At 45.2% G+C, this 27,422-nt stretch overlaps 1 protein-coding gene across 1 annotated transcript; it reads right to left on the bottom strand.

Annotated features, from left to right (window-relative positions):
• Positions 1-573: 573 nt before the first annotated feature.
• ADAMTS1 (ADAM metallopeptidase with thrombospondin type 1 motif 1) lies at positions 574-8,579 on the bottom strand. Its single transcript, XM_040582846.1, has 9 exons — positions 7,495-8,579; positions 6,733-7,079; positions 6,158-6,290; positions 5,558-5,725; positions 4,832-5,118; positions 4,398-4,584; positions 4,121-4,296; positions 3,064-3,239; positions 574-2,695 (listed from the first exon to the last, which is right to left on the bottom strand). Exons 1-9 carry the CDS (start codon positions 8,015-8,017, stop codon positions 1,954-1,956), a joined length of 2,739 nt encoding a protein of 912 aa, XP_040438780.1. The 5' UTR covers positions 8,018-8,579; the 3' UTR covers positions 574-1,953.
• Between the last annotated feature and the right edge of the window lie 18,843 nt (positions 8,580-27,422).

Here is a 27,422-nt window from a genome sequence, read left to right as displayed (position 1 = left end):
CACTTTCTTGATGCTTAGTATGTATTTTAACATTATAAAACGTGTTACCAACAGCGTTAGAACAGCTCATTCATACAGTACTTCTAATTAGAAAAGCATGATCAGGAGGCCCTCCAGAAATTTGAGGGAAACCTCTGACGGCTAGTTAATGGTTTTGAATTTTGAATGCTTCTTTCCCAGTAGGGTAAGGTTAAGTGGAGCAGGTAAAACTGCTACTTTTGTACATATTTTGTTGGTTATAAGCACTACTGACAGCAATACCCCTTCTGTAAGCAGTTATTAAACCCAGTGGCATCAGTCTAGTTGCACTCCATTTTTTTAAAAGATGAAACAACAGTGCTGAGCACCCTGTTAGTGGTTAAGTAATAAAATACAAAATTACTCCTTTTAACGTGGTATATGACATTATGGGTAGAATTTTCCAAACCCTTTCACTAACACAGTCAATTAGTAGCCTAAGCTACCAGTCATTTTGAAAAATGTGGTTTAGCTTTTTTTATAACATTTGCCTTAGATTCCAAGCTCTTTCCGCTCGATGGACTAGTTTTACTCCAGTGAAATAAAGACGCTCCATTTCCAAAATTTATAGGGTTCATTTATTACCTCTAGTAACATATTATACTGTATAAATACTCTATCCTTGTTATATGTCCTTTTAAAAAAGCGATAACTTAGAAGATCACATTAGACAAGAAGTATAAAAATAAATACGCTCATTATATGCATTTATTACAAATTATAACCCTTCCCAGAAGGGAAAGAAATATAAAATACTTATAAAGTATATAAAATCTATAGTAATATATTTTACTATATACATATGGAAAGCCATATTCTCTCATTGTCTATGGACTGGCACAAACTTTTAATTATGCAAATGTTGGCGTATTGCTGTGGATGGACCTGCTATCCTTCAGCTTTGTCTTCCCGCCTTATCAGTGATTTGAGCACTACAAACCCATCAGAGACCACATAGGAAAGGCTCCCATTCATAGCGGGATTCCTTTCGTCTTTTTTTAACCCAAATGCAAATAATTTCCATTGGCTGGGGTAAGGTGAAAGATTTGGATGTGAAAGCATAACTCAAATGCTCACAAATGCCATCAATCTGCTTGACAGGATGGTAGGACCAAGCTTGAATCAGAAAAACCAGTGGAAGGTATGTAAGAAGGCACAAAGAGCAACTACTCAGAGCCAGCACCTGCTCCATGAAGATTTACACTTTTTCTAGCCTCCGGATTACATGTCACCACAATGGCATTGGAGTGCGTGAGAGAAACAGACAGGCACATTTGGATGATAAAAAGATACTTTTAAAAAATGACATTCTAGTTATTTGTGGAGTTGACTGACTGTTCTTGATACTTCTTACTCAAGGTGGAGAATATGGCTTTATTTTTATATAAAACTATTCTCTGAAACAATAGCAGCCATGAATGACATAGTTAAAGCTCCTTTTTCCAATCTTGTTTTTTGCCCTTCGTGAGGTAGGTAAGCCCTGACCAATTATTTTACGCTATATTTTCTGCTCCCCTTCCCCTCCGCTTCCTACACTTGGGGACTTGATCAGTACCACAATATAAATCCAGAAGAAGGGAGAAATAACCGAACCCCAAAATGTTTGCTTAAATGTGTTTTGGGCACTGCTCATGTTTTGTTTCATTTGTAACAGACTTAAGAAAAGGCAATTATAATGCCCTCAGGTCTTATCTGCTGAAGATGCATGAATGACACGGGTCTGCTATCCCATCAAATTTTCAGTTGGCAGGGTATTTTTAGGATGCAATGCCAACTAAAGCTATTTGCACTGTCCCACCTCAACAGATCCTCACCATGAATTTTGTATGCAAAACCACATGCGCTGCCTCTAGCCCTCTTTTTTTCAGTGCATTGTTCTGAAGGAAAAAAATAAAATAATAATAATAAAAAAGTAGCTTTCCCAACTTATACTATTTAACTGCAGTCCGTAACGTTGCAGAAGTCTATTAGGTGTTTCGGTTTCTTGGAAGGCTCACAGCTTTCTTGCGGCAGCACGCTGCCATCGTAAGAAATACATTTCAACAATCTCTTCTTGAAACCTTTCCCGCATGTCTTAGAGCAGGGCGACCAGTCCCCCAGCTGCCACTGTGGGCAGGGCACGTCAGCACAGGGACGGACATCGCTGGGCTTCAGCTCCTGTGTGCAGTCGGTGGCCGGCCGCCCCCGGGGGTCCCGGCACTCCACTGCCCGCCGCTGCCAGCCCGAGCCACACGACTTGGAGCACTCGCCCCACTCCTCGATGACCCACTCAGAGGAGATGATTTCCCTGATGGCGTTGAAGGACTCTTTCTTTCTACTTGGCGCCTTCTCTGACCCAGGCTGTGTGGGCTTCTTCACAAAGTAGGTGAACTTGATCTTGGGCTGTGGCAGGTCCCCCACTGTGAGGACCTGGATGGTCAGAGGTTCCTTCAGAGGGCTGAAACTGCGGATCCTCTCCAGGGCAGCAGAGGAGCCGCTGTACCTCAGCACACTGCCCTTGTAGGTGATGTCCTGCTCCAGCGTTGACAGGGTGTAATCACCATTGAGGACGTAGGTGCCATCTGCAGCTTTGATGGCGAGGAAGCTGCCGTCATGCCTTGCGCCCCTGTGGTTTCGCTGCTTCACCTCAATGTTTGTTGCTCCAGCCGGAATGGTGACAACATCATGGTAGCCAGGTCTGCCCAAGAGAAAAGAGAAAGACTGAGTCCTCTGCTCCCCCCTGGGAAAGGGAAGAAGCTGCCTGGCACAAGACTGAATTCCATTTGCAGCCCAAGCTCATGAGCTGTCATCCTAATCGAATTAATGGATTAAGGGATTTGCAAAGTCACAGCCCATGTTATGGCTAAGGCAGAGGTGTGCCCACATGTAAGGGACTTTCTTTTGCTGTGATCTCACTGTAAGTTATCTTTAGTCACATGACTCTGACACATCAAATCTCAGTTTCAGCGATAAACTGGGGCAACATTTCACTGACTTGGAAAACACAAAGCTTACACCCACAAAACATTCACCAGAACAAAACAACAGCAGCAGTCACATACTCACTTTGCTCTAACAAACGTGCCAGACACTTTCTTGCAGGTGGATCCATTGCCACCGCAGATACCGCACTTGTCAAACTTCTTATTGGATCCTATCATACGGTCGCAGCCAGCCTTTACGCACTGTCCCTGGACACAGACAGAGGTGGAATCGGGGCTACACGGGGTACCATCCACAACCTTTGCAGGAAACAAGCAGTAGGGTGTTTGATTAGAAGATGCACGTTGCCTTGAAACTGAGTAATTCAGACATACAAAATGCAAAATATGGACAGGTGGAAGACCGGCAGCACCCGTACTGTCAGGGCTTTTGAAACTAAAACCCAAAGCAGCCCATAGATAGTTGGAGGTATGTAGTGCCACTTCATCTCACTGGCCAAAATCATGCCATGGTGACAGAAGAAAACAACCAACTTCAGTTTTTATTACCACCCTCCCACCACCTCCACTGCCCTGAACTGTTTCACTGATTTCATATAAAGAAAGAACATTGTTTCCTCATGTCACTAGAAGGTAGTCATGTCCTCCAAGTACAGGATCAAAATTGCTTTTAATGGTGTTCAATGTATCTCTTATTTCTAGTACTGCTCTAAAAAAACATCTGTGTTATTGCCCTGGTGATTATTGGCCCTCAACACCTTATGACAGTGAGTTCAAGTAGCTATGCAAGGCTAACATTTTCCCTTTTGTTTATTTTAAGCTGTCAGCATATTAGTAACCGGTATGAGAAAGCACCAATGTTTTGGCAAAGAACCCCCACAGTTTTCCAAACATATCTCAACATAATCAAATTGGTGGAAGGAGAGGAAAGGAAACTAGGGTGGAGTGGGTAGAAGAGACAGTATGTGTGAAATAACTGGAAGGACTGTGCCAGAATATTTAAAGCATGCTTGCACTGATCAAGCTGTTCATGAAGGAAGAGGAGAAGGAAAAATCTAGCTTAAATACAAGAGGCACAATTTCAGATTTCTACACTGCTTGACTCTTAACTTCACATGTGGAGTTTGGGGAAATAAAAATCCTGTTCATGATTAGATGGAAGAGGTATAGTCTTGAAATACCTTTGGCTGTAAAACAAAGAAATAGCCTGTTCCTTTTGCTCGGCAGACCAGCTTGCATCTGTCCTTTGGAGAAACACCAGCAAACTTGGGTGTCCACTCCACTGCAGGTCCACTTCCAAAGGCAGACTTGGAAAATTCATTGTGCTTTTCACATTGTTCTTCCCTAAAGGTTTTGCCTGCAGGCAAAAGACAGACAAGCGGGCATTAGATCATTTCTGTACATGCTTTTCCTCCACAAGATACACTTATTCTGCTTCAAAATTGGGGAAAAGATTACCATCATTGTCTGGACAGTCCTCAATGTTACATGATCTGTATTGCACTCGCTTCCCTTCACAGTATTTCCCCCCATTCCTTGGGACAGGGTTGTCACACTCTCTGAAGGAGTACTGCACTCCACCGCCACAGGTCCGAGAACACTCTCCCCAGGACCCCCAGGACCCCCAGCTCCCATGCACCGGTGTCTGGAATGACAAGCAAAAGCAGAGCAGAAAAGTTAATACAGTAAAAGAAAAACAAAACCAAACCACAAAACCCACAATCAGGCTCATTTTTACCCAAGCAACTTTTTTAAAAAAGTAGCACTAGGTTTGTTTTATTAGCTATCTGCCTCCATTTATCCAAGCCCTTTTAACTGATTACTCCCCCTGAAGCATAATCCATGCTACTCTGCAACTCAAGATATATTCAGATTTCTTTTTTAATACTTACATCATAATGCTTCTTCTCAGTTTTATTCACACACTTGCCATTCATACACCACTTCCCTTCCCCGCAACTGGTGCCATCTGCCCAAGGGAAGTGTTTGGTTTGGCACACAAGCAGTCCTCCAGAAGTGCCAGTACACCACAGCGTCGTACACGTACTGGCTGCATCAGGGCAGTGTTTGGACTCATCGCCAAAGGTAAACTGGCACTGTCTGTTCGCATCGTACAATGTGCCAGGCAAGTCAGAAGGAAGCTGGATTGGTTTGTGGGGCTTGTCCAACAAACACTCACCTGAAAAGGAACAAAAAAGAAAAAAAGAAAAAAAAAAAAGCAGGTGTTGCTGTCAGTGTCAGTGAGTTCAGTTTCAAAAGGGAACTGTATTTGCTTTGAACCAATCTGTGCCACCATATTTATAAAACTAAGGGTCTTCTAAATTCATTGGCAGCATATAAAAGGTTAACTCCGCAGTAGCAGAACACTCTGTTAAGGAAAATGAAAAAGAGGGAAAGAGGGGAGAGGAGGTGTAGAGAGAGGGGCAGAGAGAGGGAGGGAGGCACAGGGTGGGTGGGAGAGCCAGAGGGGAAGAGAGAGGGGGAGAAGGGGGGGGGGGATAGGGAGTGGGGGAGAGAAGCAAGGGGGGGAGAGTCAGTGGGTCAGAGACAGTGAGAACACAGGGTGGTTCAGCACAAGAGCTTAAATGCCACATGAACGGAAAGCTTAATAGTCTTACCATGACCATTATCCAAAAATGTTGTAATCATGTAGGCACTACATGGAGACCACGGCTGGCTGCGATCCAGATTGGAAAGCATAGATGCCATCATGTGGAAATCCCGGCTTATTCCATTAATACCAGCACACTGCTTTGCATCATCATGAGGCATGTTAAACACGTGGCCTTCAAAAAAAAAAAAAAAAAAAAAAAAAAAAGGAACGTTTGTGATTATAGGAAGTCTGTCTTGTGCGTTACCAATATTATTTTAAATATTGCGCTAGAGCTGCTCATAGCCTGGTCTTTAATAACCTCAATCCAAATAGTGCCAAATTTTAAGCAGACGGCACTGTATCCTTGCCCCCCTCACGTTCTCACACGCTTTTTTTCTGGCATCGGTCAAATATACAGCTCTTGCAGACAACGCTGTGCAGACAGGATTTGCTTTCTGCAGTTCAACCCTGCTACAAGGCAAAGTTTAAGTTTTGCCTCCTCCTGACTGTGCTGGCGAGCACAGGCGCTCGGTGCCCCGCAGTGTGGGCTGGGCAGCTCTTTGCTTTACTGCATCGAGCCAGCTTCAATTAACCATGGGAAACCACCTTTCAAAGTTTCAAGTACCTAGTTCATGGGCTGTTGTAAAGGCAGCCTGTAAGCCATCGTCTTCTATGATAGAGCAACTGCGGTTTAGATCACAAACTGTTCCCACATCAGCCATCCCAAGAGTATCACATGTCTTGGCACCACAGAGGTCCTGTAAAAAAAAGGCAGTTTCATTATTAATCAGATCAGAGACTTAACCTTGGCAGGAAACATCCAGCCCTGGCAGTTTGCCTTTACTTATGGAAAGAGCATAAATATTCAGCACTTCAATGGGTACGATGGCAAAAATCTGTCTTTGGAACACACACAAGGGTTACACGCAGAAATAAAAAGCATAATTTCCATACTAAATCTGCTAAAAATATATGAGACAGAAATATACTGCACATTCTATGAGCTTCACCTGAGATGGTGCAAACAACAAAAGAAATGACTAAGTAAAAAGTAGTTAATTTCATTTTTAGCCTACTTTGCTGAAGCCGTGGTGACACAAAACTGCCTCTGAATGCTTTTTCAGAGGGCTCGTGGCAGAGAGGGCCTCTGGGGTAGGCAGCAATGGGCCTGGGGATGGATTTGACCTCGGTGTCCCTCACCTGCCTGGTGAAGAGGATTGCCGTGTCGTAGTGCTCCGCGTGCCGGTCGCTGGGTGGGTTGTGCTGCTTCTGCCAGCTGCAGAAGTTTCTCAAAGTCAGGGCCGCATTGGAAGAGATATCGGGTCCCTTCCGCTCCTCGTAAATGACCATGATTTTCACCACCACCAGGCTGATGGAGTTGCGGATGCTGGGGTGCTTGTACAGCTTGGCCGCCACGGATAGCAGGGTCAGGAGATAGTGCTTCAGCCCACTGCCATGGAACTCGGCCATGGACTGGTCGGCTACCAGCATGGTCTCCACGTAGCGGGGGCTGGACACGAACCTTTTCTTCCTTCTGCTTCTTGTTTCTGCATTAAAAAACAGAAAGGGAGGAAGAGGGAGGGAACGTGCAGGTGAGCACAACAAAAGAAATGCCGCTGCAAGAGACCACCAAAGGAACCCAACACCCACCGATACTCAGCATTTGCACCCAAGGAACGCACCCAACGGCCCCACGCCCAGCTCCGGCCCCCGAACTCCGGCAGCCCGGGGCTCAGTAATCCCCCCAGGCCGCCGCCGGGCGGAGGGGCGGCACCCGCACCCCGGTGGGCGCACCGCCGCCGCCTCTCGGGGTGGGGATGCGGGGGAACCCCGGGCAGGGCCCCGCCGTCAGCCCCGTCGGGGCGGGGGCGCACAGCGAGGCCGAGCTCCCCCTCCCCTCCCCTCCCCTCCCTCCCTCCCCTCCCCGGCCCCGCGGAGGGCGGCGCGGCGCCCCGACGGTACCTGCGTTCCCGGCGGGCTCCGTCCCCGCCGCCTCCGCCTCCGCCCCCGCCTCGGTCACGGCGCAGCGGGCGGAGGGGGCGGCTCGGCGGGTCCCGCGGAGGCGGAGGAGGTGGGCGCCGCGGTGGTGCGCGGTGCCGGGGGCCGGCTGGATGAGGTACTGGCGGCCCCGCAGGGAGAAGGCGCCGCGCATCCCCGCGCATAGGCTGAGGGCGGCGGCGGAGCTGGGGTCCCGGTTGACGGTGCCCGAGTAGAAGCAGCGGGAGAGGTCGTCCTCCGGCGACGGAGGCGGCGGCGGCCCGCCCAGGTACTGCAGGGTGAAGTCCGGGGCCAGGAAGCTGCTGTCCGGCTCCAGCTCCAGCTCCAGCCGCTCCCCGAAGGCGTCCAGGCGGAAGCGCTCCCGGCCGCCGGCAGCGCCCAGGCGCCGCGGTAGCACCAGCGCCCGCCGCTCGGCGGGGAGCTCGGCGCTGCACAGCCCCAGCAGCGCCGCCAGCAGCGGCACCGGCAGGCGCCCCCCGCTCCTCATCGCGGCGCCGAGCTCGGGGCTGGGGAGGCTTGCGGCTGCGGCCGCTGGCTTGAAGGAGCCCTTTTTATGGCTTTGGGTTTTTTTTTCTCTCTAGGTATGTGTCTATGTTCTGGAGTTTTTGCTTTCAGGTTTTGGGGGTCTTAGTCTCTTTCTGCTGGCGGAGGGGCGGGGAGGGCCGGGCGGGCGCTGGGTCCCGCGGTCACTACAGAGGCGGCGTCGGCTTCCCCATGGCCGGGGCGTGGCGGCGGGGAGCGAGGGTCTGCTAGGGGAGCAGCCGTGCCCCCCCGGCCGTCTCTCTGTCCTCCTTCTCTCGCGGCCGTTCCTCCTTCCCGCCGCCTCCTCGGCGCTCCCCAGCAGCGGCGGCCGCGGAGGAAGCTCCGGCGAGTCTCCGCTCGCCCCTGCGGCAGCCCCGGGACGGTCCCGCCTGCACTTCCACGGCCCCGCGAAGCCTCCCGGTCTTGCGGAGCGGAGCCGCTAGCCCAGTGAGCGCCACCCCCCGCACTCCGCGCCGGGCCGGCCGAGCCCCTTCGCTGCGCTCCGAGCGCCTCCGCCGTGCGGGGTGAGTGCGGCGGTCGGGGCGGCCGCTGCCGCCCTTTATGGGGTTTGCCCGGGCCGCCCCCACCCCCGGCGCGGCCCGCCGCCCCCCGCCGCGCCGCCCCTCGGCCCCGGGCCGCTGAGCTCACTGCGTGCGTAACGCGGCCGCGGGCGGCCCCCGCCCCCCCGTTCCCCCACCGCCCCCGACGGGGCGGGACGGGGCGCGGCGCGGCGGGCAGAGCCCGGGGTCGGCCCTCGGCTGCCGGGCGGGGGGCGGGCTGCGCCCAGCCTCGGCGTGCGCCTCTCCGCGGCTCCCCCTGCCCGGGGCCCGCCCGACGGGCGGCGGGGTGGCCTTTCCCCCGAGGGCAGCCGGGGGTGGCGCGGGGCGGGAGGGGTGCCCTCTCGCTACTCCGCGCTGCGCTCCGCGGGGGCGCAGGTCGCCCGTCGGAGCGCCCGGATGGGCCGCGGGCGCTCCCCCACCCTCTCCCCACCCCCACTCCGGGCCGGGGGCTCGGGGCTCCGCTCGGGGCTGGGGAGCGGCAGGTGGACGGCCCGGAGCTCCTGGCGCGCGGGGGCGGGGGGGGTGGGGAACGGGGATACGGGGGAGAGAGATGCCTGGTTGCGTTCGTGGCTTTTCTTGCCCCCCCCCCGCAATTATTGCCCTTTCATGGCCCTCACAACTGTGCACCTGTACTTCTGGGAAATGGCTCCTTTTAAATCACTTCAACAGAGGCGTTTGCGTGGGTGCAGCCACTGTTCTCCGAAGCCAGAGCCAACCGGAGTGGCACGGCTAATCCACTCGGGGCTGGGCGTGCAACGCGCAGCCCGGCTAATCCTCCCTTCTCCTTGCTGGGGCCTTTTTGGAGGATGAGGGCAAAGAAGTGGTGAGCAAATGTGTGAACGAAACCAGAAGCAGCATACCTGTTGGTGACAACTCCCGGGCTTCCAAATTTAACAAAGATATTTTATTTCAAACGTTTAACTTCGGTGTCAGTCAGTGCTGCGTTTTATGCAAGTGTAATAACTCAGAGGTTGAAAACAGAAGTAGCAAAATAGATAAACCTTGTGAGAGTGCAAACTTTTCTAAAATTTTATGTATCTACTGTTGTCTTAGGATGGAGTGTCCCATTTATGCCACTAAATTTAAACCAAAGGGTTTTCTTCCCAGTTTAAACCATGTCAGATAAACTTGAAGCCATGCTTCTTTGTCAGTTGCACAGATTGCCTGCTAGGTTCTGATAATCCATGACATTCTGTAAATCATACAAGTTTAGAAATGCACGTTTTTCAAAGTTTTGCAAAAAACATACGAAAAAATGAACCCAGTTTTCCAGTTACTTATTCCACAAAAGCACTGCTGTCCCACATAGTGATGAGCAAAATCAGACCTGGGCCTCAGATGAGGGATTTTCCTTGGTATACAGCAGGAAATGCTGGGCTTGAGCAGAGTTTTGGCTTCGAGGGGCTGTGACTGCTGCCCATTAATACATCAGGAATGGAAATATCCATCTGCTTACAGCAGGGGCCTGATTTTTTGCTCATGCAGAAGATGCATGCCCATCTCTACCCTTACCTTTGAGATCTGGTGACACGTACCCGACTCTGCCCTGCTTCTCCTAGGATAGAAAACTTACAACAAAGGTACAGTTCATTCACACTATTAATTTTGTGTGGCATATGATACATAATTACACTTGTATGGATTTTGAATATTTAGGGAATTACAAGTTTGAAAGTCTAGAAATGTGGTATGCAAAATACAGAATTGAAAGGAAAGCATTTTTAGAATTTATTTTTGAACTTACGTTAATGCAAAATAGTTATGTTTGCAAAGAGATTACAAATACTGAAACATCCTAGTTTGTCAGTGTAATTCAGCGTAATTCATAGCTCAGCAGGGACTAGAGCTAGGCCACTTCAGTCTCCACCAAGGACATGTCCACCCAGCTGTCAAGTGCACCTTTGTGGTAATGTTTTGCTGTTATTTTTTGATGTAAAATCTCCAGTTTGAAAAAGTCCTGACCACCTTAAAAGAGCTTTTTAGTGTGAAAAGTCTGCCTGATGTCCCACCAGGTGGCACTCGCCTATAAAACATTTTTCTTGAAGAGCATTTCACTGTTCATCTCCCAGGTTTCAAACTGCTCTGGTGGGAAGTACTGTTCTCGACAGTCCCTGATTAACATAAAATTTTCCTGACCTTTATATCTACATCCAAGAAAGTGCTTTAGTAATGAATCCGGCAACTGCCCTGTTTCCCCCTTAGTGCCAGGTGTGCTGCTGGAACACACAGGCAGGCGCATAAATGCTTTGCGCTATGTGAGCACGAATCACGTCGTGAAGGAACATTTACAAAAGGTTTGCTTCCTAGAAAATGTGCAGCGTTGCTACACACCACACGTATAGTCTTGCAAGTGCTTAAATCTCTTTCTGTGAGTAACCCCAATGAGTTTAGCTGGTTTATTGAAGACAAACGTGCATATGTATTCACAATCCATATCATATCTAATCTGTATCAACTCCAACCGTATTTTTTTGTACGTCAGAATTTAGAAGAACTGTTGCAGAATTTAACTTCGTGGAATAAAAACCGAAAAATTGGTTTTAAAAAATAAATTCCTAGTGCTGCCTGGAAAATAAAACACTGAGGAAGATACAAAACCTTGTAACGCCCAGAAAGCCACCAGATGGCGCTAACAGATCATCATATTGTGCAAGACTATCACCACACAGTGCAAGAATAGCTAATTAAGGGTTGGACATGGTGCAGCTTTAATTTCTTTGCCAGTGTTTGCATAAAATGCTGCTTCTAAAATTAAAAAAAAAAAAACAAAACAAACAAAAAACAAAAAACAAACCCCAAACAAACCTCACACTTTTCCAGCCTATTTGTTTAAATGCTGCAGAATGGGTGCTTCCTTCAAAAACTGTTATAATTTAAAATTAGAACAGCAGATGGCAGATTAGGCCCACTGAACAGGGATTAAAAACCTGCTGAGGTTAAAATTCTCAGAGGAACACTTCCAATAACCTTAAGCCTTTTTTTTTTTTTTTTTTTTTTTTTTTTTTTGTCTGAAATGCATCTGATTTGGCAGAACTCTTTCCCTGTTGCTGGTGACTACTGAAAGACTGACCCCCAGTCAATACTTCTATTGTAAGTGCTCTCTTTTTAGTTGTTGAGCAGCGAGCGTGGTTTGGCGTGTGCAGGGGATGGGAATCCATTGTCATTCAGGCTGAATGACTGTACGGAACAAGATCTGTTTATGGAGATCGTTCCTCTATGATGCCTTTTGTAATATGCCTGATTAGCTTAATATTTTTCCATTTATTGTTGATTTTGGTGTCATTAACAGTTGTTTTTTGTTACACAGGATAACAGGGATAAGAGGGAAACCCTCTAATTTTGCCTAAGTGTTTTGATAATCAACAGTAATGGGAAAAAGCAGAAGAACGTCCATCATTGCTTTAATGAGAAGTATGCATTTTTATTTTGGAGGAGGAGGATCATGTGATTTAACATGGTTATCTGTTTCCCCATAATTTTCTACTTTTACATGAGCTATTTATCACAAGTTGCTGAAAAAAAAATAGATGCAGAAATTTTGGAAGCCCCCAAATTTTATTAATAAATAGCCTATATAGGCCTGTATTGCACTCAAAATGAACCACTACCAATTCTTTCTGTTTCCCATTAATAAACATTTATTAAAATTGGATTCCATGGGAACTTGCTCTACCAGTGGCTGCGTGAGTAAAACATTTTATTATTCAGCCAATATAATGCACCAGACTTTGGGGTTCAGGATTTAGGTTAGTTCAATTTATAAAGGTAAGGGTAGCCAGGAAGCTTCATTTAGTTAAGACCCGACAACATTTGTAGGAATAAGAATCTGGTTATTTGATGCCGGTCCTTGTTTAGCTCACAAAGACATTTTCTGTAGGTATTTTGCGTTGACTAACATAATACCACTCCAGTGATTTTAATACAATTACAGGCATTTTAATTGATGGCATAATTTCTGTCTTTAAAAACTTTTTCTTGGGCACAGGTGAGTGCACATGTAATCCAGGTCACCTAAGGACTCTGTTATCAGTTGTCAAATTATCTTTCAGCCAAGTTTTTTTTGTGGCTTCTTCATACAGGTTTTTACATCTGGTTTATCTGTTCACTCCTGAAATAAGCGTGGTGAAAAATGTATGAAGTTTTGTCCACAATAAAATGTTTTCAACCAGGAGTGGAGCGAAATGTCAGGAGTGGAATAAAATGAAAAACAGGGATGGCAAAAGTCAGTTACAGAGCATAAAGACTGCAGCCATGGGTCTTGATTTTTCTTTACTGTTTATCAGGCAGCTGTAAAATCTCCCTAGTCACCTGTGGTGGCTCTCAGTGTCCTCCTGTGGTATATGCATAAGTCATAGTCTTCTGACACTAATAGTAGGTCAGATCCAGTGATGAAGATGGTGATGTGGGTTGTACTGGGACAGATGTGGAGCAGCTTTCCTTCTCTAGCCGTCTGCATCCAAAGGAGGATGGCAGTGCATTGCTAATGGTCTACATTGGCTGATGCACCTGAGCTGAATTGGCTCTGTGCAGAACAGCAGGCCTCGGCCTTGACCAGGAGCTGGCCACGTTTATAACCATGTGTGTAACTGTCTGCTGTGGTATCCCTGTCTGATCGGAGACATCAAAGGCTGTTAGCACCTCCCAGCTTTTTGTTGATTCATGTACTTGTCAGAACCTGTGAGCTAATGCATTTTAAGTGTGATGTTCTAAGAGTAAGCGGAGGCAAAGCTGTACATATATTTACTACTAGATTTCTGGCTACGTCAACACCTAGAGGATGGTCTAGCATTTAGTTTTATGTTAACTTCTCCCCGCAGCTATTGTCAGTCACATACCACAGCAAAAGTCTGTTATCACAGCACGCAAGTCTGAAGAGGGAGGTCTGCATAAGCATGTGTATTCAGACATGACTGTATCACACATAAAATCACCGGCAAGTCATTTAAAAGACTATTGAAGTCTGACATGTGTATCTCACTTTCTGGTGGTAGTATTCCCACTGAAGAATTTGTGTCACCATCTAAATTTCTTCTGAACAGCTGACCTAAATCCAAATTTTCATGGTCAAAACAACTGCTAGTGTCAAATATACAAAAAGTATCCCTGGAAAGACAGGATCAAATAAAAGCAATCAGGCAAAACAAAATGTTACATTATAGTATGTCTGCAAAAGTGTTTCAGAAGTTAAATATAACTGTAATATTGGCTGCAAAGTCCCTCAGCAACTGGCAGGGAGCACATTCATGCATACCCTGAGCTCCACTGACATTTTGATATTTTTATCACACTGTGATTTCAACAGATACTACCCTTTCTCCATGTACTTTAGACAGAGGATTTCACGAGTACTGCAAGAAGTATTACAGTTTCCATGAAAGTCCTCAAAATGAAAACTCATCACTGTACCTATTAATATTTCTTTACCTTTGAGACTTCTGTGTGATGTAGTAGACAGTTACCATCACTTAGCAGATGTGGACATTGGCCATGGTGATTCCAAAGAGATTTCCATCTTGCCAGACAGTGCTCTGCTTATTGCTCTCCTGATCTACCTGGATGTGGTGGTCATTCTTTGTGATCAGAGTCTACATAATTCTGATACTCCTTATAAAAAGTGTTAAGAAATTTGAACACAAACCACAAACATTTTTGGTGGAGTCAAATTCCAAGCTGTGCAGTTCCCTTACCCTAGTTCTTGCACAGCCTTGCAAACAATTGTGTCAGCTTAGCAGAAGGTGTGATGCACTGCAGCAAGTGGTAGAAATGGGCAGCTCAGCCTGGAGGGCAGGGTAAGGGCAGGAAACCCACTGAGCTGGTGTTGCTGTCCTATATTACTAGATCTATTAGCTTGTTGCAGTACTGCTTCCATGCTAAACTGCCACGTACATGTCTTACTGTACTGAACTTAACGTGCATGAGGACATCGTAATATGTGGATCCATTTTACTAACCCTCTTTTTCTTCTTTACATTCTCCCTTTATGATTTTAATAGCCTCATTTACAAGTTTCACCTTATGTGTATTTTTGTTTCATCCCCTTTTACCCCACCCTTCCTCCCTCTTATGCTGGATAATCAAGAATCGGCAGTAAGTGTATTTAACAAAGGGCAAAAAACATTAAGGAAAGTGATTAACCACTCTCCACTCCCCAAACAACATACATACATGTTTAGACTCATCTAATCTGTGCTTTGCTAAAAGTGGGATTAGAGGGGATTTCCTCTTGGTTTGCAGGGATGGGGTTGGCCCTCTCAAACTGAAGTTCTTGGTGCTCCTCTGAGTCTCGGTTTGTTTAATGGGGAAATGCCTTTATTACTCAAAAAGTGGAGTGAAACTTTGTGGAGAAAAGGGTACAGAATCAAGCAACAGTTCCTCATTACTGCATCCAGTAGTTGAGTAAGTCTCAAAAGCTCCGAGCTTTCGTCTTGTAAAGAGAGAGGCTTTGATATGTCAGTGCATTTTTTTTTTTTAAGGCCAAAAGAGTTGTTAGTCCCAGTGTTTTCACTAATCTCTGCACTACCTGCAAGCAGTCATAATGGAGGTCGTCTGTTAGCTTCTATCTTGCTGCCAAGCTGGACCTGTATCACAAGTGGAGAATGTGCTACCCAGCCAAGCATGAAATACTCTTGTCTGCATCTCTTTTATTCAGAAGTGATGGAAATTATATGTAAGCAAGTAAAAATCTCAGCAATACATACCTCAAGGGAGAGAACCTTAAATGGCAGCTTCACTTAACAGCAAATTTGGCGATTTACATCAGGTTCTTTATTTAGATGCTTTAGTCTGGGCATTCATCAATTTATCCCATGACCTAAGCAAGTATTTTAGAAATGCTGCAAAAGATTATAATGCAAAGTCATGATTTTAAGCACAGTTCTGTGTTTCTTTCTTTCATATTTGCTGTATACCAAGATAGCATAAGATGTCTCTGTAGCTCTTGGGAGACCTAGCTGTGCTACAGGATTCTTTTGAGATGAGAAGCAAATCACCTAATCTTAGGTCCAACAAAAGTGATAAATGCATAAAAATCAGTTGCTGAATCCAGTAGCTGGGTCAACTCTGTTTTTTAGAAGCTTATTGGCTTTCAGGAACCCTCATTAATCACCTTCTTCTAAGCATTATATTTTTGACTCCCTTGTACTTATATGGCTCTCTAATGAGCAATCGCAGTCATGAAGGACTATCTCTTCAAAAGCCCCTAGCAAGTGTTATCCTTATTTAACAGGTAGAAAACTGAGGTACAAAGAGATTCAACAATTTATTAGCAATAAGACAAAATACCTTTGTCACCTCAATGCAATTCATAGACATTTGCAGACCCTCTAGCTCTGCCATAACTTGTTTCAGCTACTTCAGGGCAGGGCTTATGATGTTGCTAATCTCTTCTTGTTTTTCGACAGTTTTATCCACATTTTAACAGGACATGGGATGGCTACTTCTTATTTTTTTCTGCTTTCAACCCCCCTTATTTTTTAATGTTAGGCTGGAGCTTCATGTTACTTCCTTGCAATTCTTTAATGTTAGGGAAAAAGTAATTGAGAAATCCTTTTTTACTCTAAGGTACAAGGACACGTAAGTCAGTAAGATTTGTTAAGGTGTCTTGGGATAGAACATACACCTAAAAGGTCTTTCTCAGTTCTAGGTATATCCATATGTCAATGCTGACCTGTTGTTTTAATCACAAGGTCAGCTGACCTGGAGGCAAGACTTCATCACAGATTTTGTCTGATGCATTGGGATGCTTAATATCTCCATTTCATCAATGAAATTAGTAAAATAAAAGGTTGTAACACTAATCTGAAACAAAGAACTATAGGGTATTGTGGTGGGTTGACCTTGGCTGGCTGCCAGCTGCCCACCCATTTGCTGCTCCCTTATTTGTCCTCCTCAGCAGGACAGGAGGAAGAAAGTAAGATAGAAAAGCTCAAGAATTGAGATAAAGGCAGGGAGATCACTTACCGGTTACTATTATGAGCAAACCAGACTTGACTTGGGAATAATTGATTTAATTTATGGCCAATTAATATCGAGTAGGATGGAGAAAAACAAAGACAAGCTCTAAAGCTCTAAAGCCCTTCCCCTACTTTTTTTTCCCAGGCTCAAAGGCACTCTTTAATTCCCAGTTCCTCTGCCTCCCTTGCGAGCCATGTATGAAGATGGGGAATGGAGGGTTGTGGTAAATCCATGGCAGTTCCTTTATGCTGCTCTTTCCTCCTCAGATATTATTCCTGCTCCGACGTGGGACCTCTCCATGGGCTGCAGTCCTTCAGAGCAAACCTGCTCCAGCGTGGGTCCTTCCCGCAGGCTGCAGGGGATCCCCGCTGGGCACCTCCTCCCCTCCTGCCCTCTCCCCTCGGGCCGGCCGGGCTGTTCCTGACCCGTTTCCCCTCAGCGCCGGCAGCGCTGCCCTCCCTCCCGCAGGTTTCCCCACGGCCATGGCGGCCATGGCGGCTGCGGGCCCGGCCGTGCCTGCGCTGGGGCCGTTGGAGCCGGCTGGAACCGGCTGGAACCGGCTGTGCCCGGCACGGGGCAGCCCCGGCTGCTCACCACAGGGGCCACCTCCGGCCCCTGACAGACCCTCCGCACCCATGCCCCGTACAGGTACTCTGATTAAAAACACTTCAGAAGGGAGATGCAGAATGATATCTTGTAGTTTTCACTTTCTAATTTATTACCTTTTTTCCTGACTTCACTGTCTCTGTCACCCGCTGCCCATCCTCTTGGCCTTTTCCCTCTGACAAGAGGCCCCTGCTAGCCTGGGGCGCCAGGGAGGGGGAAGCAGGAGCAGGGAGAAAGACCACCGCAGTGGTGTCACCTTTGCTGCTGTCGCAGAAGCTAATATCCTCAGCTTTTCTCATCTGCCTATTCACACTGTGAGATTTTCCCAAGCCATGCAAAAACCTAATACCAGGCCCCCTGCTCAGGAATTAAACAGGGTGGGATTGATGATATCCCGTTTTTGGCTGTCCCTTGCTGCCACTTCCTCTGGTCCTCTCTGAGGAGGGCAGGTGAGGTAAGGAGGCCTCTTGGTGCCCTCTGCTTCCCTCTCTGCGCTTTCTGCCATCAAGGGGCTGGGCCAGAGCGTGGCTGTCGGCAGGGAGCGTGAGCACGGCGGCAGCGTGGGCCTCCCTTTGCTGCTCCCTTCAGTTTTTGGAAGGTTTTAAATCGATGTCATAGTTCACTGCAGAGTGATGCTCGCTATCTCCCCGGCTGATCTGGAGCAGCTGATGTGAGCCACTTCTCTGGCACAAAACCTCTTTTGCACAACTCTGCATTAAAACTATTATTATACTTTGCCCACGTGATCAGCCCTAGCTGCAGCAATGTGACACGTAGCTCAATCACATAATGTTAACAGGGAGAACTAGAGCAGACACGTAGGCCCCAATCCTGGAAATATTTATAGTTAGGCTTAACTTATAGCATCTTGCTAACCCCTCGAGTGTTCCCAGTATTGAAAACAATAAAATCTTGGCTAAAATATTCTGTTTACAAATGATATGAAGAGGAAGCATGTGTAATGGCTTATACAAGAAATTAAGTTTTTAAAACAAACCACTCTTCCATCCATCCTCTGTGTCGGTTTATACCATAGACAGGATAAGAAAGCATGGCAAGAAATAAAGATACACTAGTAAACAATATCCAGATTCTTATTTTCACTCTTGCTACTGATGGGTCTTCTGGAAAAATATCATTTGTGCTTAAGACCAAACACCATAAAGCCAGTCAAGAAAACTTTATACTTCCATTTAGCATCACTGAATTTATCCTCTTGGCTTTAATATGCAAACCCTTATGCAAAGCCTTTGCTGTTCTGGTGTAGACAGGCTCTTTGATTTCCAGCAGGTATAAAGCTAAGCATGCAAACAGGTTTGCAAGAGATGCTCGGGAGCCCTGTTGATATGCTGCCTTTGCTATGCCACCAACTCTTCTTGCACAGTGTGGCACAAGGTATATTATTGGTTTGGATGATAAAGTACTGAAAGCAGGGAGCATGGGATGCTCATGAAACCTTTTAATTCAGTCTTATTTCTGTGAGTGCCGTGGGGAAGTCACAGCATTTTTGACTGAATGGTTTAGATTGCCACATGGATGCTTTAAAGTTAAAAGCTATACTTAAGGCAAAAGTAGAAGTTTGGGTCTATGATTAAGGTTGATTAAGGAAAAAAGTCACAGGTTTTGAAATGTCTCAAGCCTTCTAGGAATATGTGGGCCTAAGAAGAGAGGGAGGGGTTAAAGTGAGCATGGAGAAAGCTTTTCCAAATATTATTTTATCTACCAATTAATCTCAGTATTTTGACTCATTCTCTTATTGTTGAGTTCCACCTTCTGTTTATTTAGAGGACTCTAAGTTTTAATTTGAAATATATTTAAATATGTGATTAAAATATTGCAGACAAAAAAATGCATCACAGTTTCACATGGAATAAATTTTTTTTAGCAAAAAAATTGATTTTCTTGCTTGCACAAACTCAGCCATCATTTCTGATCATCCGCTGGGCATAACTGGAAGGCAGGTGCCATATACCCTTATCCGCTGGCAGTGCCCTCTCCTGTTGTGAAAGAGGCCTGGGTCTGATGACTAGTTTGGCCACTGGCTCGCTAGGATCCACAGGGAGTGCAGCTGAGGCAACCCCAAATTCTTTGGATTGCAATTGCCTCTGCCTGCCTCAGCTGCACGCTGAAGCCTGGGCAGAAGCACATGTGTGGTGCTCCTTGCAAAATGCAAGTGGGTGAAGAGGTTCAAGAGTGTCTTCCAGCTGCTTGTGGCTGATCCGGGCTGTTTAGGGCTCAGTAGAGCTGCTGGCTGAAGTCATGTGGCTGCTGATGGGCTGCTCTTCAGTGATGTGTTGGCAAGAGCAGGGTGGCACTGGGCTGGTCCAGGGGCAGCCCAGGATATTCCTGGGGGAGTTCATGAGGAACATGGACTGGAGGAGTCTTTCTGGGCCTTTGAGGCTGACATCTTTAGGGGAGGCATGGTCTGGTTACATTTTATGTGGCTTCAAAGGCATAAATGAAAGCAGCTGGGGAAAACCCCTTCCCTGAGACCTTCAAGGTCGCATAGGAGGGCTCCCTCTGAGCATGGGCTTACTCTTACACTTACAAAGTAGCACAGCACAATTCCTAATCATCTGGAAAGCGAAAATCAGTGTTAATCTGTGCTGCTTCTCTCACCAACGACGTTTTCTTTCTTGATCATTTAAAAGTCTCTGAGGTTGTTGCTCAATAACATTTATGAACTGGGTGTAGTATGAAAATCCTAGCAAATATGCACAGCTGTCACATGTAATACTCCTTGTAAAACCAAAGCATCATCAAGTATTTAAGCAAACAGGTAAAAAATTTCCACTTTATAAACCCCTACATTTATATAATTCCAGCGATGCCAACTGAGCTGTCATTGCTTTATATGGTAAACACATGAGCTAAAATGGGTTGTGTAAAGAAATTGCTAATAAGACAAAAAAGTGAAACCAAATTTAACTGAGAGGGCCCTGCCAGCTTTATTAATTTGGATTTCAAAGCTCTCCAAGACAAATGTTCTCTTTTTACCTTTTCAAAAGAATTTAAACTCAAAACATACTATTGGAAACAAGCTGAAAAACTATAAACACTCAAGCTGTGACATAAGACACTAAAAGCTCAGAAACGGTAAGAAGTGACAACATTAACTCATGCTGTTTGCTTCAAGGAGGGCAGACAAGCAAAAGTCAATTACGGTGAGGACATCCACTGCCAAAACTGCCAACATTTGTTGCTTTATGTTAATCTCTGTGGCCCCAGTCCCACAGTATTTTTCACATATTGGCAGACAGCTGTGCTTGAACAGAGACCCATTGACGACTTCATGTCATTTGAACATCTCTTTTGCATTTGAGGGCTTTGATCTGTGTGGCTGGAAGTCTCTTCTTAGCTTCTGTCTATAGCAGCATCCTAGCACACCCCCGGCACTTTTTTAGCACAGTGCGATTATTCTTGACTACTGCAACTCTGCAAAGAACTATGGAAATACATTGTGCATTATTTTAACTCCCATTAGATCATTTGATTGTACAGTTATGATATGAGAAGTACCAAAAGCTCCAACTGTGACCAATCTAAGTGGTGAATGTTTAATTATTAGTGTTAATGAAGAGACCAGATTATTGATGACGGAGGCTGCTGCATCCATGGCATCTCACAGGTGCAGTTTCATGATAAGGCCTGCTGTAGATGCACATGGGTAGACCTGCTTTCCAATAGAAGGAATGGAAACAAAGGGTGTGATGTTTGTAAAATTGAACTTGATGAATTTCTGAACTGAATTACTTGCGTCTATCTCCTACTACAGCAGAGGAAGGGATACACTGATGAAGTACTTTCCAGACTCATGTCCCTAAAATGCTACAAAGAATACATGTATAAACTCCCTGCTTGGGCTTATTTCAGCATCCAAATAAGCTTGTGAGCAGTGTTTCATTATTCAAGAGCAGGGTAATCCAAACCTTCTGACACCTCCATAAAGCCTCCAAGAAGCACTTGGGCTAGGAAGCAGTGCTTGGGGAGCATTTCCACACGGAGATAAGCTTAATTGCAGACATCAGCATTTGCTGAGGAGGCTGCCTTGTCCAAAGTTTTGCTATGTGTGAGTATGTCATTTCAACCCTAACAGCTAGCAAAAAAGGATCAACTGGTGCTCTAGAGTCCAAGACCAAATCTGCAACAAATACTGTTCCATGTGTGAGTAATTCCTTTGGCTCTGTCTGTGCTGTATCTGGGACCATGAGTCAGGCAGCACAGTACAAACCTTGACCTGCTCTTTGTGCTCCTACATTGCTGGCAAGGGGATATCCAGAGCCCAGCTACCTCCAGGTCCTGTGCCTTTCCCATCTCACGTGAAATTAGGATTTGCTATGGAAAGTAGCTCATTTGTCCTGGGGTAGAATGGGATAAGAGGTAGAAAAGCCTCTCGTCTCTATGGGGAAAGGAAACTCTGCTGAAAGCATTACCTACTTCACTGAATTTGTTCTTCCCTAAGATGAAACCAGTTGACCACCAACCTTTTTAAAGGGATATTGTCATCTAATCCTATTTTAGACCATCTGTTGAAAAGATGGGGGTTTAAGGCTAGATTTGGTTATTAGTTACCATGTACCAAGTACCATGGGCATAGTATTTCATGTGCACTTTTAATTCTATGGCATCAGTTTAGGTCTTAAGTCGTCTTTTTGGATGGTTGGGGGTTTTTTGGTTTTGACATATGATCTGTTTTTAGAGTTAGCAAGGAATACGGAATAAAGACAATATAAACAATTTTTTTAAATTAGTTTACTCTTGGTCTTATGTGAGGAGTCAGAAGAAAGAAATTTGGTGATATAGGGCGTGGCTGGGATACATAGATAATTATCGTATAAAATAGCATGAACATTGGCCAAAGTTGGAAAGAAACAGTGTTTCTAAATAGGAGTGTATTTGGTGCTGGGGATTTGGGGATTTCTGTGCTAAGAAAGGGTGGGGGGATTTCTTTATGCAGCATGGAAACACTCCCAGCAATTCTTCCTTACATTGAGTTTGTCATCTGACTACTGCCACTCAGCTGTGTATGGTCTTCACTTAACTGCAGCTGTGGGGAGGGGGGGAAGGCTGGAAGCATTTTGATGCTGGAAGAAGACTGAAATCTCATAATTAAAGGCACACACCTTTTTAAACGATTTCCCCTGAAAAATTTTAAAAGAATGAATGCAGGACACTTGAGCTGCTACGTAGGTGTCTGCTGCCTATCAAGGTAATCTGCAGTTATCATGAACCAAACAGTGTAAGCAGAGGGTGAGATCTGGTTGATTTTACAGAGGTGCACATATACTCCCACGCTATAGGAGTGCCTTGAAGGAGCTTGTAGAAACTGCAGTATTTGTCCAGTTTCAAAGAGCTCCTCCAACCCGTTTTCCTTTCAATTCTCAAAGTAGGTACATGAGTGCTACAGGCACTTCCCATCCCTAGAATCTCCACAACAGCCTTGTGCCAAGCAGGAGGCCTAAACGCCTGTTTTCTCATCTAGCTGTCAAGCATCAATCTGCCTCTATGGTTTAATTACACCTGCTGTCACCGGTTGTACCTCCTTGCCTTTGTTTCACTGATTCTGCCAGGCTGGTCCCACGGTGGCAAATAGTGCCCCCATTCCTGCACCCCCGACTAGCACAGCTGAAACCAGCGCAGCCCGCTTCATCTCTGCCCATTTCTTCTTTAGAGTGCTCACATACATTAGAAAGCAAAATCTTATGGAGAGCTGTAATCTAGAATAAAACCCCCAAACTCTCTGGAAACAAGTTTAGGGAACTAGTAACACATGGCTTCCTAGCCAAGGGAATGATGGCAAATGCGTAACTGATTTGATTGAACTGTTCTGTAGTATTAGGACCACCCAAAAGATGGCACTAAACAACCTTTAGTCACACACACAGGCAAAATTTGCTGATAATACTCAAAGAAATAGTTCACTAGCTTAATTTTGTGTTTAAAAGTAAAAGTCACAGAATCACAGAATGGTCAGGTTTGGAAGGGACCTCTAGGGATGATCTAGTCCAACCCCCTGCTAAAGCAGGTTCACCTACAGCAGGTTGCAGTTACATCCAGGTGGGTTTTTAATGTCCCCAGAGAAGGAGACTCCACAGCCTCTCTGGCCAACTTGCTCCAGGGCTCTGTCACCCTCAAGGTAAAGAAGTTCTTCCTCATATTCAGGTGGAACTTCTTGTGTTGGAGTTTGTGTCCGTTGCCCCTTGTGCTGTCACTGGGCACCACTGAAAAGAGCCTGGCCCCATCCTCTTGACACTTGCCCTTAGATATTTTTGTAGACGTTGATCTCTTTCCAGTCTTCTCCTCTGCAGGCTAAAAGGTGCAGCTCTCTCAGCCTTTCCACATAAGGGAGATGCTGCAGGCCCCAGCCATCTTTGTAGCTGGACCCTCCAGTAGTTCCCTGCCTCTCTTGAACTGGGGAGCCCAGCACTGGACGCAGCACTCCAGATGCAGCCTAACCAGGGCAGAGTAGAGGGGAGGATCACCTCCCTCGACCTGCTGGCCATGGTCCTTCTATTGCCCGCCAGGATCCCACTGGCCTTCTTGGCCCCAGGGGCACCCTGCTGGCTCATGGACAACCTGCTGGCCACCAGAACTCCCAGGTCCTTCTCTGCAGACCTTCTGGAAGACAAACACTTTTATATAAGCAGATAAACATTGTACTGTAAATATTACCTTTCTAGACCCACATGAAATATTTGAAAACATGAAAATGTGATATTTTGTAAGTGAAAATGTGTGAAAATTACTTAGGAGTTAAGCACTGCACTTAAGCTATTTGTTTCTTTAGAAGCTACTGATGTCATTGCTGTACATTGACCTTTTAAAATCTGTGGTTATTTGGTCAAAAGTGCTGTTAATTTATGTGGGTGCAATGTGGAATGATTCCAGCAATGCCCACAGAGCTACATGGAATGACAAGTGTTAGCAAGGGGAAGTTCTGGCCTATTGTCATTGCGTTTTTTAATAGGTAGGGCTGATTATTTTGATATTTAGATCAGCTTAGTTGTCTGTGATGGGAAGAACAAGATGTGTTTCCACTAGTCACCTTCCATTTTATGATGGAATAGCTGAAGGAGCAAAAAACATCTCATTCATACTTATAATCTCTGAAAATTCAGTAATGGGATCCAATTTATAATAGATCCTAAAGATGAGAGTGTTCAAAAAAAGTGCTGGAGGAGGAATCCTCACATCCTGTAGGAGCGATTATTTACTGTGACTTCAGTTTCATGATTTTAATCAAATACCACATGTTAATAATAAATGATACAAATGAAAGAACACACATTTGCTTAGAGCAGAAATAATCTAGGTTACCAAAAGGAGTTGAGAGGTCTGATGCCTTCCACAAATGTTTGATTCCCCTGGATTGTGAGGCTTCTCTTTTGGATGTGGTTGCCTGTAAACCTACAGCTAATGTAGAAGGATAAAAAGAAACTGCCCAGGAACCAGGAGTGATGTAGTGGGAATCGAGCAGTAGAAAGTCTGCCCAGATACAAAAAGTTCTTTCACCACTTTCTCCAGAGCTTGTCCCCTCAATGAGTCCAGTATCTTGCTCACTTCTGCCTTTCTTACTGCCACACCTAGCACAGATGCATACGGAGTGTTGAGCTCTCCATAGATCTATGCACTCATGAAATTAAAGGCATGTAAAACAATTTGTCAGCTCAGAGAAGGGAGCCAAGGTTTTACATTTGAATAGGATTCCCTCCCCCCCCCCCCCTTTTTTTTTTTTTTTGATAGCTCAGGTAAGGCATTTAGCTGATATAATAATTTGGTTATAATATGGTTAAGTTATAGCCATTATTTAGTTCTAATTGAAAAAAGAATCTTGCATGTCAGAATTTTCTTCAGGGAATGAGCTGGAGCATATTCAAAGGAATTTAGTGGTACCTGTGGAAAAACTTTGCGCAGGCATGGAAGCAGCAGCTGGCTTGATTGCATTTATTCACCATGGCGTAATGAAGCCAAAAAAGAAGAGATAGTGGATGTATGCATACAATGAATGGGCAAAGAGCTGGGTTCTATCTGTGCTTATAGCACAGCAACAAGATCTACTCACTGAGAGGTTCTGCACAACACATAGCATTCAAAGCCACCATATTTTTCATGATTACATTTTGAATCTCATTTTCACAGTTTGTTGAAGCTAAAGGCTTACCAATATTAGATGTATAATAGGGATACTGAGTTGTAACAGCGAGTACTAATATATAATTCAATATTTGAGTTTAAAAGCTCATTTTAATATTGCATGTCAAGCCTAAGTGAAACAAATACTTGCACATCCCTCCAAAGCCTTCATAATTTGATTTTAAATGACTTAATCTTAGTAAAAAAATATGCAAATAAGTCTTAGCATAAAAATTAGATCACTCTACAGGAGTATATTTTGGGGTGGGGGGAGGGAAGGAAAGCATTTTTCTGACAATCACTGCGATATGTATAACCGTCACATTATGAGGGGTTTTGAATTCACTGCAGATATTTTCTATACCGAAGAGGATGTATAGTTTCTAACACAAGGTTAAAGATAACTTTGCAATGAAGTAAGAGCTGGAGGATGTAAGGGGGAGGGATGATAGGGAGGGAGAGAGTCTGAACTGGAACATTACTAATTCTCACAATGGTAGCTCAGTGAAAAAAAATACTGCAGAACAAACCTGCCTTCATCCAGTCAATTTTTGGAAAGAATTTCAGCCCTTTGGAGCTGAGTTTTTACTTGAAAACCTTTGGAAACTGGATACTGCTCCCAAGAACTTTCAGCCCTTTTGGAGCTGGGATGAGATTCATCTCACTCAGCTTCAGACATCTGCACTGTAGCTGCCTATATCTGAAACCTATCTCCCTTTGTCTCTAGAAAGAAATACACATTTGTAATGTGCAATTCGTCTAACCTGTTATGGACGTGTACTGTAGAGTGAAATGAATAGCATGTGTGAAGTGCCAATTTTATCCCTGTTCAATCTAAAAGGCACCTATAAAGACTGTTTCAGATGCAGATTTGAAAGTCCATGAGAGAAAACCCCTCCCCACTGTCAAAATAGGTTTTTAAATTTTTTGGAAGACTATGAAACAGTTGCTACAATTTTATGTATTTAGACTTTAAAAAAAAAATAGTAATAGGAACAGTGTGATACACTCTTGGCAGACAAAATGCTACTGGAATAATTTATGACATCAGTGTTTGTCTTTATAGACCAACTTGCATAGAAGTCAACCATTGTACCATAGGGCAGTCTGTAGAGCAGTTGGAGGTCAGGGATGGATTTGCCTGGTCAAAGGTGGAAGCTTTCTCCATATCTAATAACCTAAATCCATGGAGAGAAACAAGAGCTTGTGGGCCCTGTTCATCTTACCCTAAGGTCAATGGCAAGAGCCACAAGTTTGAGTGCCTACTTTTCTATCAATTAGCACAGGTGCCTAGGCTGACTAAATAAAGCCACTTGAAGAGCTACTGTAGGTAGGACCGATGCTCCTGTCTGCTGCGGGGAACTGCTTCCTTCTGTGGATGCAGCTACAAGGGGGGACCTGAAAGAAACAAATGGCTGAGAATGTCAACCTGATGCTGAAAGCAGCTGTGAAAAATCCTGGTAAAGGAGGAACAGTTGTTTTATATCACTATTTTGGAACCTAGAAGACCATGGTACGTTCCTGGCTGTGTTTCTGCTCACTGTGTGACTTAAAACAGGGTAATTATGACTTTTATGTCTTCCAGTTGCTTCAGCTGGGAAACAGGGGCAAGAATATCTTCTGGTGCCTCTTTGTTTGTCATCACTTCATTTGACCTGTGTAAGCATAGGCAAATCCTGAAATCTTGCAGCTCAACTTCACAATTAAGGGAAATGTGGGGATATTTGATTAGGATTATGCTTCAAATGGCAACACTTTCTTTGAGCTAGGTTAGTCCTGGATCAACCCAGCATAGCTTGTTTGGGAGAAAAACCAAGCAATGAATCAGTGAATCCTTGGAGATGCAAACTTCATTTTGTGGCATCATTCGTATATGCTTTGCCTTTTCTTCTAATTTCTTTTCATTCTCCTGTTGTTGCAATGCATGTTGGCTCAGGTTTGGGAACTGGAGAGAAAAGCAGTGAGCAGACATCCCTGTTGGTGTGCAACCTTCTTTTTTGAAACTACTCCACAGAGGGGGCTCATGTAACTCTGCCATTAGCCACACAACTTGCTTGCACACCAAGAACATGCGTGAGGGGGGCTCTTGATGACTCCTGCCATTAAGCTAACCAGTGG

The sequence above is a fragment of the Falco naumanni genome, chromosome 2, assembly GCF_017639655.2.
Source record: "Falco naumanni isolate bFalNau1 chromosome 2, bFalNau1.pat, whole genome shotgun sequence".
NCBI classification, from domain to species: domain Eukaryota; kingdom Metazoa; phylum Chordata; class Aves; order Falconiformes; family Falconidae; genus Falco; species Falco naumanni.
Note: the sequence above shows the minus strand (reverse complement) of the source record. Positions and strands in the feature narration are given on the sequence as shown.